The sequence below is a fragment of the Scyliorhinus torazame genome, chromosome 4 (assembly GCF_047496885.1).
Source record: "Scyliorhinus torazame isolate Kashiwa2021f chromosome 4, sScyTor2.1, whole genome shotgun sequence".
Classification (NCBI taxonomy): Eukaryota; Metazoa; Chordata; class Chondrichthyes; order Carcharhiniformes; family Scyliorhinidae; genus Scyliorhinus; species Scyliorhinus torazame.
Window position 1 is genome coordinate 319,576,021 of NC_092710.1, and position 19,124 is coordinate 319,595,144.

Sequence of the window (19,124 nt, forward strand, 5' to 3'; positions counted from 1 at the left end):
CGTCTGCAGAATCAACAAGTTTGCGAGCAGTTATTGGCATCTGTTTGTGTGTGTGTGTGTGGAGGGGGTGGGCGACGCCCCCCTGTCCTTGCCTCAACTGCCTGATATCACACACACACTTTCTTCCAACCCTTGTTTTTATTTAACGTTTCGAATTTTGTAAACAATTGGAGAGTGTGTGTGTGTGTGGTTTTTTTTGGGAGGAGGAGGGGGGGGGGGGGGGGGGGGTAGGGGTTTCTGCTTGTTTGAGCTGCACCATGCTGAAGGTCCTAACCCAAAAACTCAAAGCCCAGACGCTGAATGAGATCCAGCCTTTTCAAGTTAAGGTGAGCCGGGTTTTTGTTTTGCAACTTTCATTGTTTTGTTAATAACCTTGTCAGTTTGTGAATGGGCCATGTGCCAGGCGAGGAAAGAAGGCAGTTTTATGGTCTCTCTCTGAGCCTACTCATTATTAAGAGTTAGTTAATGATTCGATTATCTTGGTGGATCGCCATATGTTTAGTACTAGTTAATTATCAATTAAACCAGAGGTTTTTTTTTAAGAAATGTGACACTTTAAAAAATATCAAACCCATTTCTTAAAAATTGACCCCCGAGCTTAATTTGATAAATTAGCATTGAGAATATCTTATCTATCGATATTATCGATAGATATTACACATTTCAGCTGTGTGTCTGTGCATATGTTCCCACAATTTGATAAAATGCCAAATTGCTTACTATTTTGTGGACAAGGAGTGTTTCATCTCATTTCCCTTTCTGTGCCCCTCGCACATGCCTCATTTCCAGCTCTCAGCTAAAGATTTCTCGGTGCCAGTGGTCCATTCTAGTGGGTAACAAGGGACTCTTGGAGGAGTGAGCTGAGGGTCACTGGAGAGGTACATGCTGCTTTACATGCAGGGAAGTTGTTGACCTCTTTGGAAGCTGCTGAATGCATTGAGGCAGAGGGATTGGCTGGTTAGTCGGCCCTAGTCGGCCCAGATGTAACGTGTACCCACTTGCTGTGCTACAGAGTGGCTGGGTAGGTTGTCCTGTTTACCCACTCGCCACCTGTCTCTTCCGCCCCTCCCTTCCCCTTCAAAAGTAGTTTTCCATTTCTGCCAGGAGGCACAAAGTGATGATTTTTAAAAATTCATTCCTGGGATGTGGGCTGTCGCTGGCTTGACCAGCATTTGCTGCCCATTCCTAATTGCCCTTGAACTGAGTGTGCTTTGCTAGGCCATGTCAGAGGGCATTTAAGAGTCAACCACATTTGTGTGGGACAGGAGTCACATGTAGGCCAGACTGGGTAAGGGGTGGCAGATTTCCGTCCCCAAAGGACATTAGTGAACCCGACGGGTTTTCATGCCAATGGCTTTATGGTCATCATTAGACTTTCAATCCAGACTTTTATTGGGTTCAAACTTCACCATCTGCCATGGTGGGATTTGAACGTGGGTTCCCAGAGTATTACCCTGGGTTTCTGGATTACTCGTCAAGTGACAAAATCACTATGCCACTGCCTCTGCTAAAAGGAGGGAAAGGACTGGCACTTGAGTTGGCCTGTGCTGCTGCTATTCCTCCTCATGCTGGGTGAGGTCTGTCATGGCACTGGATAGCAGAGAGTGGAGATCAGCTGTAGGGCATGGAGTGTGTTTGTCGAAACTGTGGCCCAAACTGATCAGTCCGATAACCCTTAGATAATGTCAATCATGAGGACTTTCTGGCATTGGCAGGTTGATTTAGACAGTTAACTTGCTACCACAAGATGTATTGAGGCGAATAGCATTGACACATTGAACACACGAGAGGGCAAGAATTAGATTGATTTGTTGACGGGGTTAGATGAGGTGGGGGCTGAAGGACGATCATTGCACTACCTTCGCTCATGGACTGCAAGCCATCTGACAGTCAGTTTTAGTGGGATAAAGTTAAATGGACACAAACCTGTGCATTTTGTCCATTCAAAACGTGAGGAATTGCCAACCCTCCGGGATTGCCCTGGAGTTTCTGGAAAATAAAGATTAACCCGGGGGATAATTCACAGGAGCATTAAACAAAACTTGTGGTTTAAAAAAAAAAATCATTTTTTGAATAATTTCATTTGCTTTAAAAAAAAATTGGAGATGAGAAAGGGTTGTCTCATTGGATGATTCCTCACTGCCAATCAGCTCATGAAAAGACTCTTTTTGCTTTCTAGTTATTTTGGGAAGTTAGCATTCCCAGAGGTTGGACATATCGGATAATGGGACTTGGGGCGGGGGGAGAAGGTGATTGGAGGCAGGAGGGCCATGCCAAAATCTCCTGTATTAGGTTCAACCAGACTTGGTAATCTGACCATGGTATGCTTTCCGAGTGGGCTAGTTATGTGGGGTAAAATGGGCAATGCCCTTCTAATGGTGGCACGGTAGCTGTGGTTAGCACTTGGGTCACTGTCTGTGTGGAGTCTGCACATTCTCAAAGTGTCTGTGTGGGTTTCTTCCGGGTGCTCCGGTTTCCTCCCACAAGTCCCCAAAGATGTGCTTGTTTGGCGAATTGGACGTTCTGAGTTCTCCCTCTGTACCCGAACAGGGCCGGAATGTGGCGACTGGGGGATTTTCACAGTAACTTCATTGCAGTGTCAATGTAAGCCTACTTGTGACAATAAAGATGATTACAATCATTCAAAGTGTAATTTCACCACTTGTCAATGTCCTCAACCTCCCAGCGTTTACTACCATTTTCTGCCATGACTGTGTGTGTGTCTAATTGCAAATGGACTGTGCAAGGAATTGTGCTTGTGAATATACTACCAATCTCCAAAATAAAGAAGGTACATGCTGCTTTACATGCAGGGAAGTTGTTGACCTCTTTGGAAGCTGCTGAATGCATTGAGGCAGAGGGATTGGCTGGTTAGTCGGCCCAGATGTAACGTGTGCCCACTTGCTGTGCTACAGAGTGGCTGGGTGGGTTGTCCTGTTTACCCATTCGCCACCTGTCTCTTCTGCCCCAATGTGGGCATTGTGGCATAACCAGTATTTATTTATTGCCCGTGCCTAATTGCCCTCCAGAAGGTGGTATTGAGCTGCTGCCTTGCTGTTGCAGTCAGTGTGATGTCAGTAGACCCACAGTGCTACCACAAGAAGAATTTTAACGCAGCAATTATGGTCGCGATTTACCGGCCATGTCCTGATAGAATCGGAACGAGACATGGCCGGTAGATCCCGCGAGAGGCCCCTTCTGGGATTCCTGATAGTCGTTACACCTCGCAAGACCTCACAAGATGCTGTGACCTGGATCCTGCCCACAATTGCAGAGTTAAGTGAGATTAAAGTTCGCTCAACTCTGTTGGCCCCAGATCAAACTGCTCCCGTGAACTGCCGGCCTTGCCGAGCAGACCCCAGCCAGGCGCCACAAACGGGGACCAGGTGGAATGGCACTTGAGGGGAGGGGGGGGGGGGGAGGTCTCCAGGTGATTGGAGGCCCCTGGGTGGTTGGTATCTGGGCAGGATGGCACTCTGACAATGCCACCTGGGCACCCTGGCAATGCTACCTGGGTGCCAGCCTGGCATTGCCTGGTTGCCCAGCTGGCAGTGCCAGGCTGGCGGTGTCGAGGTGGCACTTTGCCTATGCCAGGTATTGGGCCCAAGGGTGCCCTACCTGTATGAGGTGGTATGGGCTCGAGGACCCCTCAACAGGTAAGTTGGGGGGGGGGGGGGTCCGGGCATCGTGTCAGAGGGGTCAAGAGATCGGGGCACCATTTAAAAATAGTGCCCCTATCTCTTCCTACGCTGATGAGCAGAGCTCTTCGGTGCAGGAAATGCGACTGACAGCCGCCTCAGTGAGTTGCTCCCCACTGAGGCCTGAAAGAAAGAGTGCCATTGGATAGTGGGGTCATTCTTGGCACTAAGAACGCCGGGAACACCACTCTAATCCAGCCGAGAATGGACTCTGTTTTGAGTTAAATCACGCCCTATATTTCTAAATATGAAGTGGCTTGCCACCCTCATCCTTCTTGAGTGCCAGAAGTCAATGGTTTGGAAGATGCTGCCGAAGGAGCCATGACAAATTGTTGCTGTGCATCTTGGATCTCTCTAACTCTGCAATTACTATTAACCGTAGAAAATAATATCACACGGAATCATCATCAACCCTCAGCAAAGTTGCTAAAGTCTGTGGAGGTTAGTTGATGGACTGAGCCTTTTGGAGGGTAATGTTGCTTTAGTCAAGGCAGTGTGCCGTTATGTGATTGCTTCTGGTTGAACTAGATATGATTTTACAGTTTACTTAGATGATTGCCTGCGTTCTACATTGGTGCAGCAGCAACTAATAACGCCTTGTTCTGACCAGTGGGGCCCACCAGCATATTTGTCGGATGAAGGAATTCTGTTCAGCCTCATCAGATTTAAGTGACAGGGGCACAATTGGAGATTGTGTCCAGCCTTGGAAATTTCAAATTCCCCTTCTTCCATGCAGATTTTACCCCTCGATTCTGAAGACACAGACTGGGTCACAAATCATTGAGCGTTACCAGCTCCCTGGTGCCTTTGTCCATATCCTCCAATTCACTCATTACCCGTTATTTCATTGATCTGTATCAGTTCCCATTAAGCAACACCTCATATGTACGACCAGATGAATTAGGAATACTCATTTGGCTCCCTGAGATCTTACTCCCCCATTTGATAAGATCACGGTTGATCTGATTGCGCCCTCAACTCTACTGTCCTGCGAACCACCCTTTTCCCCCCTGATGAGCATTGACTCCTACCAAATCAATGAATAATCTATCTAACTTTACCTTAAAAATATTTAATGACCCTGCCTGCACTGTTCTCTGGGGATTGGGGGGGGGGGGATCCCACAGACTAAAGACAATTTTCAAATTCCCGTCCTTCTTTTTAAACCCCTCTGTAGTTGCCTCACCCCTCCCTACCTCTGTGACCTCCTCCAGCTCCACAACCCACCCAGGTTTCCATAAGATGTGGGAGCTGGAGTAGGCCATCTGGCCCATTGGGTCTGCCATGCTTTCCTGCCTCGGTCCCATAACTCTTCATTCCCTTACTGATTAAAAATCTGTCTGTCTTGGCCTTGAACATACCCGAAGACCCAGTCTCTACACCTCCTGCACCAATTCTTTTTTCTTTCAAATTGCTCCACATTTGTTGCCTGTGCCTTCAACTTCCCAGGTCCTGCAACCTAAATTCCTGTCTCTCTTCCCTCACTTCAAGATGCTCCTCAAAGTATTTTTGTTTAAATTAAGCTTTTGATCAACTCTAATATGTGGCACAGCGTCAAACTTTGTTCGATTGTAATCCTGAGGATGTTCTGATATATTAAAGGAGCTTTATAAATATAGGTTGTGCCTGACATTCCAAATGTCCATTTCTTTAAAAAAAAAAATTAAATACCCAATTATTATTTTCCAATTAAGGGCCAATCCACCTACCCTGCGCATCTTTTGGGCTGTGGGGGTGAAACCCACGCAGACACTGGGAGAATGTGCAAATTCCACACGGACAGTGACCCAGGGCCGGGATCGAACCCAGGCCCTCAATGCTGTGAGGCAGCAGTGCTAACCACTGTGCCACCATGCCATCCTCCAAATGCCCATTCCTTATGTTATGTGTGATGCCTCCCTGCGTCTGTAAATGGATGTGGATATTCAATCTATTTTGTTCAAAACAATAGCACCTTATTGTGACCTCTGCATGTCCCAAAGTGCTTTACAGCCAACAAAGTAGCTTTTTGAAGTCTAGTGACTGTTGTAATGTTGGAAACATGGGCAGGCAGCGTGTGTACAACAACAGGCTCCCACAAAGAACAATTAAATAAATGACCAGGTAATGTATTTCACAATGGTTGGTACTTTTCACTGACCTGCAAGTGATTGATCAGCCCTGCTGCAGATGGCAGTGTAGCCGGGGACAATAGCTGCTTAGCCTAGAAAGCAATTTTGTTGTGCAGAGAGATATAATGAGAAAGTACGTTTTTTTAAAACAAAAAATCTTCTGAAGTTAAGTTTCCAGTCTCAACTAAGCTGACTGGTTTCTTCATTGAGGGAGGGAAGGTCAGATGCCAAGTTAACCCAGTGCGTGAAGCAGCTAGATTGGCAAGGACAGATGCTAGGGAACAGACTATTTTCTGTTAACACGCAGGATTAGGCCTGATTCAAGAGAATTGAGGGGAATCAATAACTTTGAAATTGGAGGATGTAGTGGAATGAAAGAAAGAATCCCCTTTGAAGTTTGCTGCTCTTACATGTCCTTTAAGGGCTATTTCTGTCTCTTTGACTCGTGTTTCTCCTCTTCAAGATGTTTTGTAAAATCACCATTATCTAATATTTCCTTAAGTGGCTCTTTGTCTAATTTTGCTTTTGCTCCAATATGGTCATCTTGGAATGTTCCTTGATGTTAAGAGAACTATGTAAATGCAAGTTGTTGATGTTGTGTGCCACATACTGTGAATACAGATCTGATATTACACTCAGCTATCGCTTGTTAGAGTTCTTCCTGGCACATGTCTGGGCCAAGGCAGAGGCCTTGTCTTGCCATTCCTCCAAACCCATTTGCTGAGAACAGCTCCCCTATTTACGCAGAAATGCACCTTAATTGATTTCTCAATCGTGCCTCTTTTACAGTAACCAGGATTGGGATTGCCTGAGGGAGAGTGAAGTGCAATATTTGCACGGGCTGGGATTGGAGGAAGGCAGGATGATCAAGGTTGACTGTGTTGGATCAACTGCAATCAGGATAGTGTGTCAGTGTAAGGATGGTCTTGTTAACATGCTGTGAACATCATGGTACCAACTGGGTAACTATACACTAAAGCCACAGGCCATCGCTATCATATATTCACATTCCCTTATGATTCTTAAAAGCCTGAAAGCAGATATGTGTGAGGACAGTGAGAGGTCATTTTTATTACATGTGAACGTACAAACTAGGAACAGGCGTAGGCCACCCAGTTCCTCGAGTCTGCTCTGTACAATTCAATAAGATCATGGCTGTAATCGCAACCCCACGTTCCTGCCTACCCCCGATAACCTGTCATCCCCTTGTTAAACAAGAAGCTACCTAGCTCTGCCTATAGAAATATTCAAAGACTCTGCTTCCACTGCCTTTTGGAGAAGAGAGTTCCAAAGGCATGGTGGCACAGTGGTTAGCACTGCTGCCCCACAGCTACAGGGTCCCGGGTTCAATTCCAACTTGGGTGACTGTCTGTGTGGAGATTGCACTTTCTCTCCGTGTCTGCGTGGGTTTCCTCCGGGTGCTCCTGTTCCCTCTCACAGTCCAAAGATGTACACGTTAGGTGGATTGGCCATGCTAAATTGCCCTTTTAGTATCCAAAAGGTTAGGTGGGATTACGGGGATAGGGTGGAGGTGTGGGCTTAAGTAGGGTGCTCTTTCCAGGGGCCTGTGCAGACTCAATGGGCCAAATGGCTTCCTTATGCACTGTAAATTCGACGGCTCTATGATTCAAAGATACACTTTTTTTGGGAAAATATATTTATTCAAATTTCAACAAACATCCCCCCCCCTCCAAACAGGAAAAGAAACACAACAAGCAGAAACTATACATTGGATTTCCCCCAAATACCACATAACAGTAGAAAACAAAAATAGGGAAAAACCCCCACCTTAACCCAAACGCCACCCTAAAAGAACACCCCCCCCCCCCCTCCCCCTCCCCTCCTGCCCCTGGGCTGCTGCTGCTGTTGACCTCCTCCTAACGCTCCGTGAGATAGTCTAGGAACGGTTGCCACCACCTGGAAAACCCTCGCAAGACAAATTTTATCCTCTCCAGCTTGATGAACCCTGCCATGTCATTGATCCAAGCTTCCACACTGGGGGGCTTCGCATCTTTCCACAGTAACAAAATTCTCCGCCGGGCTACCAGGGACGCAAAGGCCAGAATACTGGCCTCTTTCGCCTCCTGCACTCCCGGCTCGTCCGACACCCCAAATAATGCTAATCCCCAGCTCGGCTTGACCCGGGCGTTCACCACCTTGGACATCGTTCTCGCGAAACCCCTCCAGAACCCATCTAGCGCCGGGCACGACCAGAACAGATGGACGTGATTTGCTGGGCTCCCCAAACACCTCCACATCTGTCCTCCACCCCAAAGAACCTACTCAAACTTGCCCCTGTCATATGCGCTCTGTGAGTAACTTTAAACTGTATTAGGCTGAGCCTGGCGCAAGAGGAGGAAGAGTTAACCCTACTCAGGGCATCAGCCCACAGACCCTCATCTATCTCCTCCCCAAGCCTCCCCCCCCCACTTGCCCTTTAACTCCTCCACCGAGGCCTCCTCCTCTTCCTTCAGCTCCTGGTAAATCGCCGAAACCTTGCCTTCTCCAACCCATACACCTGAAATCACCCTGTCCTGGATCCCACGTGCCGGAAGCAGCGGGAATTCCCTCACCTGCCGCCTCACAAACGCCCTCACTTGCATGTACCTGAAAACGTTTCTCGGGGGTAGCCCAAACTCCTCGGGGTCTTATTCGCCCACACAAATCCCATGATGCTCCTGCTTACCTGTTTGAAAAAGGCCTTGTGGATCAAAATTGGAAGGCACTGGAATACAAAGAGAAACCTCGGAAGGACTGTCATTTTGATCGACTGCACCCTACCTGTTAGTGAGAATGGCAGCATATTCCATCTTTTAAAATTCTCCTCCATCTGCTCCACCAACCGCATCAAATTGAGCTTATGCAGGTCCCCCCAACTCCTAGCCACCTGGATCCCCAGGTACCGAAAGCTCCTTTCCGCCCTCTTCAGCGGTAGCTCGTCTATCCCCCTTCCCTGGTCCCCTGAATGCACCACAAAGAGCTCACTCTTCCCTACGTTGAGTTTATAGCCCGAAAGGTCCCCAAACTCCCTAAGGATCCGCATGACCTCCGCCATCCCCTCCACTGGATCCGCAACATACAACAACAGGTCATCGGCATACAATGACACCCGGTGCCCCCCCCCCCGAACCAACCAATCCCCTCCATTTCCTGGACTCCCTCAGTGCCATGGCCAGTGGCTCAATTGCCAGTGCAAACAACAAGGGGGATAAGGGACACCCCTGCCTCGTTCCCCGGTACAGCCGAAAGCACTCCTCCCTCCGCCGGTTCGTAGCCACACTCGCCACAGGGGCTCGATATAGCAGCCTGACCCAACTGATGAACCCCTCCCCGAACCCAAACCTCCGCAACACCTCCCAAAGATACGCCCACTCCACCCGATCAACGGCCTTCTCCGTGTCCATAGCTGCCACTACCTCCGCTTCCCCCCTCCAACGAGGGCATCATAATCACATTGAGGAGCCTCCGCACATTAGTATTTAGCTGCCTACCCTTCACAAATCCCGTCTGATCCTCATGAATCACAGTCCTCAATTCTCATAGCCAGCACCTTCGTGAGCAACTTAGCGTCAACATTGAGGAGCGAGATCGGTCTATACGACCCACATTGCAATGGATCCTTGTCCCGCTTCAAGATCAAAGAAATCAGCGCCCTGGACATTGTCGGGGGCAAGGTCCCCTCCTCCCTCGCCTTATTAAAAGTCCTCACTAGCACGGGCCCAGCAGGTCCACGTATTTCCGGTAGAATTCAACCGGGAACCCATCCGGCCCCGGGGCCTTCCCCGCCTGCATGCTCCCCAATCCTTTAACCAGCTCCTCCAGCCCAATCGGCGCCCCCAAACCAGCCACCTGCTCCTCCTCCACCCTCGGGAACCTCAGCTGATCTAGGAATCGTCGCATCCCCTCCTCCCCCACTGGGGGCTCAGACCTGTACAGATCCCCATAAAAGTCCCTAAATACCTTGTTTATACTCATCGCACTCCGCACCGTATTCCCCTCTCTATCGTTAACTCCATCAATCTCCCTCGCTGCCTCCCTCTTACGAAGCTGATGTGCCAGCATCCGACTCGCCTTCTCCCCATACTCATACGCTGCCCCTTGCGCTTTCCTCCACTGTGTCTTTGCTTTCCCCGTGGTCATCAGGTCGAATTCCGCCTGGAGGTTCCGTCACTCCCTAAGTAGCCCCTCCTCGGGGGCCTCTGCATAACTCCTGTCCACCCTTAAAATATCCCCCACCAATCTCTCCCTCTCCCTCCTTTCCCTCCTCCCCCTGTGGGCCCTAATGGAGATTAGCTGTCCCCTGACCACCGCCTTCAACGCCTCCCAGAGTATCCCCACCTGCACCTCCCCGTTGTCGTTGGCCTCCCAAGTATCTTTCAATACACCCCCGTACCCGCCTGCACACCCCCTCATCCGCCAACAGTCCCACATCGAGGCGCCACTGCGGGCGCTGGTCCCTCTCCTCCCCCAACTCCAGTTCCACCCAATGCGGGGTGTGGTCCGAGATGGATATGGCCGAATATTCCGTTCCCTCCACCTTTCGGGATTTTTCAAGATGAAAAAATCTATCCGGGAGTAGGCTCTATGGACGTGGGAAAAAAAAGTAAATACCCTGGCCAGCGGCCTGGCAAACCTCCATGGTCCACTCCCCCCATCTGGTCCATAAACCCCCTGAGCACCTTGGCCGCAGCCAGCCTCTTACCCGTCCTGGACCTAGAACGGTCCAGTGTTGGATCCAGCACAGTGTTGAAATCCCCCCCCATTATCAAGCTTCCTACCTCCAGATCCGGAATCTGACCCATCATGCATTTCATAAATCCGGCACCTTCTCAATTCGGGGCATATACGTTCACCAGTACCACCCGCACCCCCTGCAACCTACCGCTCACCATCACATATCGATCTCCATTATCCGCTACAATATTCAGTGCCTCAAACGACACCCGCTTCCCCACCAGTATTGCAACCCGTCTGATCTTTGCACCAGCCCTTAATGAAAGACCTGCCCTACCCATCCCTTTCTCAGCCTAACCTGATCTGCCACATTCAGTTGCGTCTCCTGGAGCATAACCACGTCCCTTTAAGTGCGCGAACACCCGGGCCCTCTTGACCGGCCCGTTCAGGCCCCTCACATTCCAAGTTATCAGCCAGATCAGGGGGCTACTCGCCGTCCCCCCCCTCCCCCGCAGACTAGCCATCTCTTTTTCTAGGCCAGCCACGTGCCCGCGCCTCCTGCACCCTCCAGTCCCCCAGGCGGCGGACCCCCGCCCCGACTACCTCTCCTACTTCCAGCTCCCCTTTGGCCAATGCAGCAACCCAGTTCCTCCCCTCACCTCCACTAGACCCTCGTCTAGCCATTTTGCTCCTCCCATGACACTCCCGTAAGTCTGCTGACCCCGGCCTCCGACCATTCCATCGACCCCCCCAGTGTGAGAATCCCCCCATCCCTCGGCAATCAGTGTGCGCATCCACTCCGGCCCCGCCCCCATCCTTCCCTAACACGGGAAAAAGCCCGCGCTTTCTGTCTGAGCTGGCCCCGCCCCCTCTGGCGCAGCTCCTTTTTTGCGGCCTTACCCAACTCCCCATCCCCGGGCCTCCACCCCCCCCCCCTTCCTCAGCGGGGCCCTGCCCCTCCACACCGATGCCCACACTCTCCCACAGCCCCCACATCAATCCATTCACCCATCCCCACCGAGCACCAAAACAAAACGAACATTCTCCAAACGCAGTAAACACCCCCCACGACAAACCCTCAGTTTGAGTCCAACTTTTCAGACTGGATAAAGTTCCATGCCTCATCCGGCGTCTCAGAATAGTGGTGCCGATCTTGGAACGTGACCCACAATCGCGCTGGCATTTCTGCTTTCAGCTCCGCAAAGCAGCGTTTGAGGAACTCCTGCTCCTGCGACCACTGCGCCCACGCTGCTTGGTCTCCACCCGCCGCCATCATGCTTCTCCTCCCTCGCACTTTCCGCTGCACTAGAATCACTTTATTAACCGCTCCACTCCTGGTCCAATCCATACAGTGCCGGTGGAACCTTGCTGTCACCTTCCCACACTGGGAGCCGTCGAACAATTGCCATTGGGGCCTCTCTAAAGAGCCCAAAAGTCTGTTTTTAACAGGAGCTGCCGAACGTGCGACTTCGCTCCCCATAGCCGCAACCGGAAGTCCTATTCGAAGGTACTCAACCCTTTGAGAGAAAAGATTTCTCGTTATCTCTACTTTGATTGGGAGACTCCTTAGTATCAAATAGCGACCTCTAGTTCTAAATTCTCCTACAAAGTAAAACATCCTCTCCACATCCACTCTGTCGAGATCCCTCGGGATTTCTGTTTCAATCAAGTCATTGAACTCCAGCGGATACAATTTTAGCCTGTCCACTTTTTCCTCCTAAAACAACCGGCCCATTTCAGATATTAGTCGAGTGAACCTTCTCTGCTTCCAATGCATTTGCATCTTTCTTTTAGTAAGGAGACCAGTACTTGGTACGTCATATGTGGTCTTATCAATGCCCTGTTTAACTGAATCAAAATCTCCCTATTGTTGTGTTGAATTCCCCTCCCAATACACGGTAACATTCTACTAGCTTTCCCAATTACTTGCTGTAACTGTATACTAACCTTTAGTGATTCATGCACTCAGACACCCAGATCACTCTGCATCTCAAGAGCTCTGCAATCTCTCACTATTTAGTTTGTGTTTCTTTATACTCCATTTGCCAGATCTTTGCCCACTCGCTTAACCTGTCTATATCCCTTTGTAGCCTTCCTATCACCTCTTCACAACTCACTTTCCTACCTATCCTTGTGTCATCAGCAAATTTAACAACCATACCTTTGGTTCCTTCATCCAAATCATTTATATAAATTGTAATGAGTTGAGGTCCCAGCATTGATCCCTGTGGCACATCACTCATCCCATCTTACCAACTGGAAAATGAACCATTTATCCCTACTCTGTTTCCTGTTAGCTAACCAATCTTCTATCCATGTCAATATGTTACTCTGCACACCATGAGGTTTTATTTTCCTTTGATGTGGTACCTTTTTGAATGAAGGAGTTACATTTGCTATTTTCTGATCTAATGCAACCTTCCCTGAATCTAAAGAATTTTGGAAAATTAAAACCAATGCATCAGCTATCTCACTAGCTGCTTTTAAGATCCGATGATTAGGCCCATCAGTACTGGGGACCTGTTAGCCCTCAGCACCAACCATTTGCTCAGTACCACTTCCCTAGTGAGTGTAATTTTCCGTGAGTTTCTCCCTTCTTTCCATTTCCTGATTCCCACTTATTTCAGGGATGTGATGTTACTTGTATCCTCTATAGTGAAGATTGATGCAATGTATCTGCTATCTCCTTATTTTCCCTTTATTAATTCTCCAGACTTGCTTTCTGTAGGACAAATGGTCACTTTGTTAACTCTTTTTTTTATTTTAAAAATGTCTATATAGAGACTCTTACTTTCTATTTTTATGTTTCCAATTAGATTTCTCTCGTACTCTAATTTTTCCCTCCTACTCAATCTTTTAGTCATTCTTTGTTTTGTATATTCTGTCCATCTTCTGACCTGCCACCCATCTTTGCCCAATTATGTTTCTTCTTTAGGTTTGATATAACCTTTTTGTTAACTACCGATGGTGGGTCCTCCCCTTGGTTTTTTTCTTTCTTGTTGGATTTTATCTATTCTCTGCATCTAAAATAACCGTTTAAATTTCTGCCACTGTATCTCTATTGACCCTTAACCTAATTTGCCAGTTCACTTCAGCCAGCTCTGCTTTCATGACTTCTTAATCATCCTTATTTAAGTTTAAAATACTAGTCTTGGACCGACTCGTCTCTTCCTCAAACTGAATGTAAAATTCAATCATATTACAATCGCTGCTACCGAAGAGTGCCTTAACTCTGTGGTCATCAATTGTTGTTAGCATATACATGCCTATACTTTTTTTTTTTAACCCTTTGGAGAATATTGGGGGAAGTAAAGTGTTGGAAGGACTTTTGAGTTGATTATCAGCCCAATGAACCATGTTGAATGCTCCTTCCATGGCCAACAAGTCCTGGCGTTGGACTCTATCCCGAAGTTTCTGGTCCAGCAGTAGGGTGCGACCACTGTGCCACAAGACCTCCTGATCATCAATTAATCCTATCTCGATGCACAATATCCAGCTTAGTATAGCCTGCTCTCTGGTTGGCTACTGAACATGCTGAAACTATCCTGAAAACATGCTATGAACTTCTCAAGGCTACATTTGCTTTTTCCTGTCTATATGTAGATTAAAATCCCCCATGATTAATGCCTCCCCTTTCTGACCATCCTCTCCCTTTATACTCTGCCTACTGCACAGTTACTCATAGGGGGTCCGTACCTCTCACCGACAAGTGATTTATTGCCTTTATTATTTCTCATCTCTATCCAAACTGCTTCTATAGCCTGGCTTCCTGAATTTAAGTCATCCCTCTCTATTGTGCTCATGCCATCATTAATTCAGAGCCACCTTCCACCTTTCCTGTCCTTCCTAAATCTTATATGCCCGTCAATACTCCGGTCCCAATCTATGTCATCCTGCAGTTCAATAATTTGATTCTGTGACCCGCTGGTTCAGGTTAGTCAAGGGTTAGCACCTCATTTGAGCTGGTTTTGGTCAGGGTAGCAGTAATAGTGATACATTTGGATGCACACTTGAAATTTAAATATTGCCCCGGGGGCGTGTGTGTTGAGGGGGGGAAGGGGGGGGGGGGGGGGGGGTGAATGGTGTTATATGTGCCAAATAGCCCTGTTCTGTGATGTATGACTTTATGATGATATATCGTAAGAGTACTGCTGGATTAACTAGAGAAAACTGCCGTGCTCTTTCACCTCCTGACTGGCATTCGGTGACGTTTTATTCCCAATGCATAAAAGCTCAGTAGCAAGATAACTTTTTCCAATGACCTTTTGCCAGAATGGGTTTCCAATCGCGACCGAAAAGTTTTAACACTGATCTCGCCACAGATGCCCCTTAATCCTCCACTAAGTGCTTCCCGAAATTCTTGTTTATATTTCAGATTTCCATGATTGATAGTTGGATGCATTCTTCTGCGGTTTTTAAAAACTGAATCTTCTCGGTCCCTCCTTTTTTTTTGTCTGTTTCTGTTTATTTATTTTTAGTGTGTGTGAATATTTGTCAGTGTGTTTGCAAGTGGGTTACGGGATTTATGTGCGTTGTCTTCCGTTTGTAAATGAGGCGAAACCGAGACCTGTTCATGGAGGTGGAACGTCCCAGCGTTCCCCGCGGCAGTGGAGGCCCCCTATTAAATGTCCAGTCTCCAGCTCGAATAGAGGGCGTGCACGCCCCATGTGCATTCTGGGACATGACCGCCTCCATGACTGCCTATTGTCTCGCCGCCGTTCCAGCGCCAAACAAAATGCAGGATTAAAGTTGGACATAAAGAAGACGATGCGACTAGGCCACTCGCCTCCCGTTCGTGACGGGAGTTGGTCGGACTTCACCTGACCTGCGATTTGAGGAGAATAAAGGGGCTTTTGTGTCATCCGCACCGCTGCAGAGCAAGATGCGGCCGATTGACAGGAGCCCTGAAGAGCGGCTTTCTCCCTCCCGCACAGCAGATTTAAATCGGACCTGTTTAGGAAACAGACTGTTTCCGGAATTGTTTTGTGAACTCCCCACTAATCCTAATGACCTTTCCTCATTAGTTCCAAAGGAGGAGCGTTTCAATGTGGTCGTGTTACTGGATTAGTAATTTAAAACTCGAGACTCCAGTGAGTACGAGTTCAACTCCACCAAGGCCATTTGAGAATTTAAAGATCTGGGAATTTTTTTTTAAAAAAGCAAAAGGCTGGGATTATTAAAAGTGAGCATGAAGCTGTCAGATTGTTGCATTAAAAGTAAATTTATACACTAATGTATTTTTTTGAGACGGGAAACTTGCCTTCCTTACCCGATATGGTTCATGTGTGGGTCCAGTTTCATACCAGTGTGATTCATAACTGCTCTCTATAGTTGCTGAGCAAGTCACGTTGTTCTCGGGGTGAGTGTTAAATGCTGGCCTTGCAGCCGCACTCCGAGCATGAATTAAAATGCACCAGCCAATCAGGCCCCAAACAAAGGGGAACCTTGGGGTTATAAGTGACGGTGTCTCTTATTTCTGTGTCTTCCTTTTCTGTCTTCTGCACTGTCAGATTAAGAATTGTGGAGGAATTTCTTTTATATGGAGAATTGTGAGAACCTGTAGTGTAACTTATCCAAGTTTGCTGATGATGATGATTTGTGGGGTGGGAAGCAAAAAAAAATTGCTTTTGTATTACCACAAGACATCCCACAGTGTAGCCTTTGTTGTAATGGAGGAAATCATAGAATCCATACAGTAGAGAAAGAGACATTCGGTCCCTCAAGTTTGCACTGGCCCTCTGAAAGAGGACCCTATCTAGGCTCAAGCCCCCACCCTATCCCCATAATCCAGTGACCCCACTTTTTTGGACCACTAAGGGGCAATTTAGCATAGCCAATCCACTTTGGACTGTAGGAGGAAACCAGAGCACCAAGAAAAAAAACCACGCAGACGTGAGGAGAACATGAAAACTCCACACAGTCACCTAAGGCTGGAATTGAACCTGGGTCATTGGCGTTGTGAGGCAGCAGTGCTAACCACTGTGTCACCATTATGTGACAGAAAATTTGTGCGCAGCAAACTCCCACAAACCCTAATGTGATCGTGACCAGGTATCTATTTTTTCCCAATGTTGACTGAGGGATAAATATTGGTTGTTGTTTCTTTTGTAATCATTTGAGAGGGCCTCAATTTAATATATAATCAAAAAGATGGCGCCCTTGGAGTGCAACATTCCCTCTGTACTGCAATGGGGTGTCAGTCTAACTTTGATGCTCAAATCCTGGAGTGCAACCAACCTCTGACTCCGAGGCAAGCATGATACCAAGTGGGCCATTGCTGGCAACTGAAAGTATTTTTTCTTTTACAAAGTTGGAGACTATTCGATGTTGATATTTAGAAAGATTTATGTGTCCTTGTACAAAAATCTTAGTAAGTTAACATGCAGACACTGCAAGCAATTAGGATGGCAACGTTGCAAAGGCATTGGAGTATAAGCTCCACAACTACTGCATCGAGTACATGGTCCCTGAAACTTAAGAAGGACATCCTTCATATGTAGTCAAGGTTCAATACACTTATTCCATGGATGTCAGAGTTGTCCTATGATGGACTGGATTGGACCCATATTCTTTGGAATTTTGAAAGATTAAAAATTTTTTTTAGAGTACCCAATTCATTTTTTCCAATTAAGGGGCAATTTAGCGTGGCAAATCCACCTACCCTGCACATCTTTGGATTGTGGGGGTGAAACCCATGCAAATACGGGGAGAATGTGCAAACTGCACATGAACAGTGACCCAGGGCTGGGATCGAACCTGGGACCCCGGCGCCGTGAGACAGCAGTGCTAACCACTGCGCTGCCTCCTGGAATTTTGAAAAATGCTGGGTGATCCTGTTGAGATGTGTGAAATTTGCAAAATTCCTGAGAGTCAACAACTGGGGGGGGGGGGGGGCATAATCGTGGCATCAGAAGTTGGACATTTAGGACTGAGATGAGCAATTTCTTCACCTAGAGGACCGTTAAATGTTCAGTTGTTGAATATATTTAAGACTGAGATGGATAGACTTTTGGACAGTCAAGTAGTTGAGGGTGGGAAAATGGGGTTGAAATAGGAAAATCACTGAAAGCAATGCTTGTAGGTGCAGCAAACAGTTAGGATGGCAAATGGTATGTTGGTCTTCATTGCGAGAAGACTTGAGTATAGGAGTAAGGATGTCTTACCTGAGCTGCCCAGAACCTTGGTGAGTCCACACCTGGAGAATTCTGTGCAGTTTTGGTCATCTCATCTAAGAAAGAATATACTTGTCATAGAGGGAGTGCAGTGAAGACTAATTCCTGGGATGGCAGCATTGTCATGAGGAGAGATTGGGTCAACTGGGCCTGTACTTACTGGAATTTAGAAGAATGAGAGGGGATCTAATGGAAACATATGCAATTCTTATGGGGCTGGGCAGATTGGATACAGGGATATTGTTTACTCTGGCTGGGTGTGGCTCTTTTTAAAGTACTAACACATTACTGGGGTGGGTTCTAGAACAAGGGGTCACAGTTTCAGGATACGGGGTGGACCAGTTTGAACTGAGACGAGGAGAAACATCTTGATTGTGGTGAACCTGTGGAATTCTCTCCCACAGATGGCTGTGGAGGCCAAATTGCTGAATATATTTAAGAAGGAAATAAATAGATTTCTAAACTCTCAAGGTGTCGAGGGATGCGTTGGGAGAGCGTTGGGTGTATGTGTTGAGATAGAGGATCAGCCATGATCATGTTGAATGGCAGAGCAACGTCGAAGAGCCTACTCCTGTTTTCAATGTTTCTGTGCTATGAAGAGGTGGACATTGCAACAGCAATGGGCTATCCCCTTCAGTCCCGGAAATGTTAACTGTTGCCCCAACATTACAGCTTTGCGGGAGTGTTCCAAATTTTCACCACCGTTTGTGTGAAAATGTATTTCCTGATTTCACTCCTGAACAGTTGGCTCTAATTTTAAGGGCCCATCTTCTGGGCTTCCTCGCCTGAAAGAATAGTTTCTCCCTTTTCTTTTTTTAAAATGTAGAGTACCCAATCCTTTCCCCCCCCCCCCCCCCCCCCCCCCCCCCCCCCCCCCCCCCCCCCCCCCCCAATTACGGGCAATTTAGCATGGCCAATTCACCTACACTGCACATCTTTTTTGGGTTGTAGGGGTGAGACTCACTCAGACACGGGGAGAATGTGAAAACGCCACACGGACAGTGGCCCGGGGCTGGGATTGAACCCGGGTCCTCTGTGCCGTGAGGCAGCAGTGATAGCCACCGTGCCACCCAGTTTCCCCCTTTTCTACCTCCTCGTGACATGACAGGCTATGGTGGGTGTCTCTGGGGAAGAGTGCTGAGGTTGGTGGATTTGAATCTTGCTGTTGCTCATTGAAGCCGGCTGATTGTAATTAGCTGATGAGAGGAGGAAACCTATGATCCAGTGGAAATTTGTAGAATTCCATAAAAGCACAGATGGAGTCCATTGTGCCTATGTTAGTACTTTAGCCATTCTATTAATCCCTCTCCTTTCCTCATTTAGTACTTATCCACTTTGGTTTTGTTCATTCCAGGGGAGTGGGCGTCACTGGCTCTGCCAGCATTTATAGCCCATCCCCAATTGCCCCTGAGAAGGTGGTGGTGAGTTGCCTTCTTGAACCGCTGCAGTCCGAGGTGTAGAATCATAGA

At 47.8% G+C, this 19,124-nt stretch overlaps 1 protein-coding gene across 8 annotated transcripts in view; it reads left to right on the forward strand.

Annotated features, from left to right (window-relative positions):
• The first annotated feature begins 231 nt into the window (after positions 1–231).
• Positions 232–19,124, forward strand: part of LOC140411110 (uncharacterized) — a 154,896-nt gene continuing 136,003 nt past the window's right edge. For all 8 annotated transcript variants that reach the window (XM_072500159.1, XM_072500160.1, XM_072500161.1 and 5 more), the window contains exon 1: positions 232–326. In XM_072500159.1, coding sequence (XP_072356260.1) covers positions 258–326 — 69 coding nt within the window. In that variant the 5' untranslated portion in view covers positions 232–257. The remainder of the gene's footprint in view (positions 327–19,124) is intronic.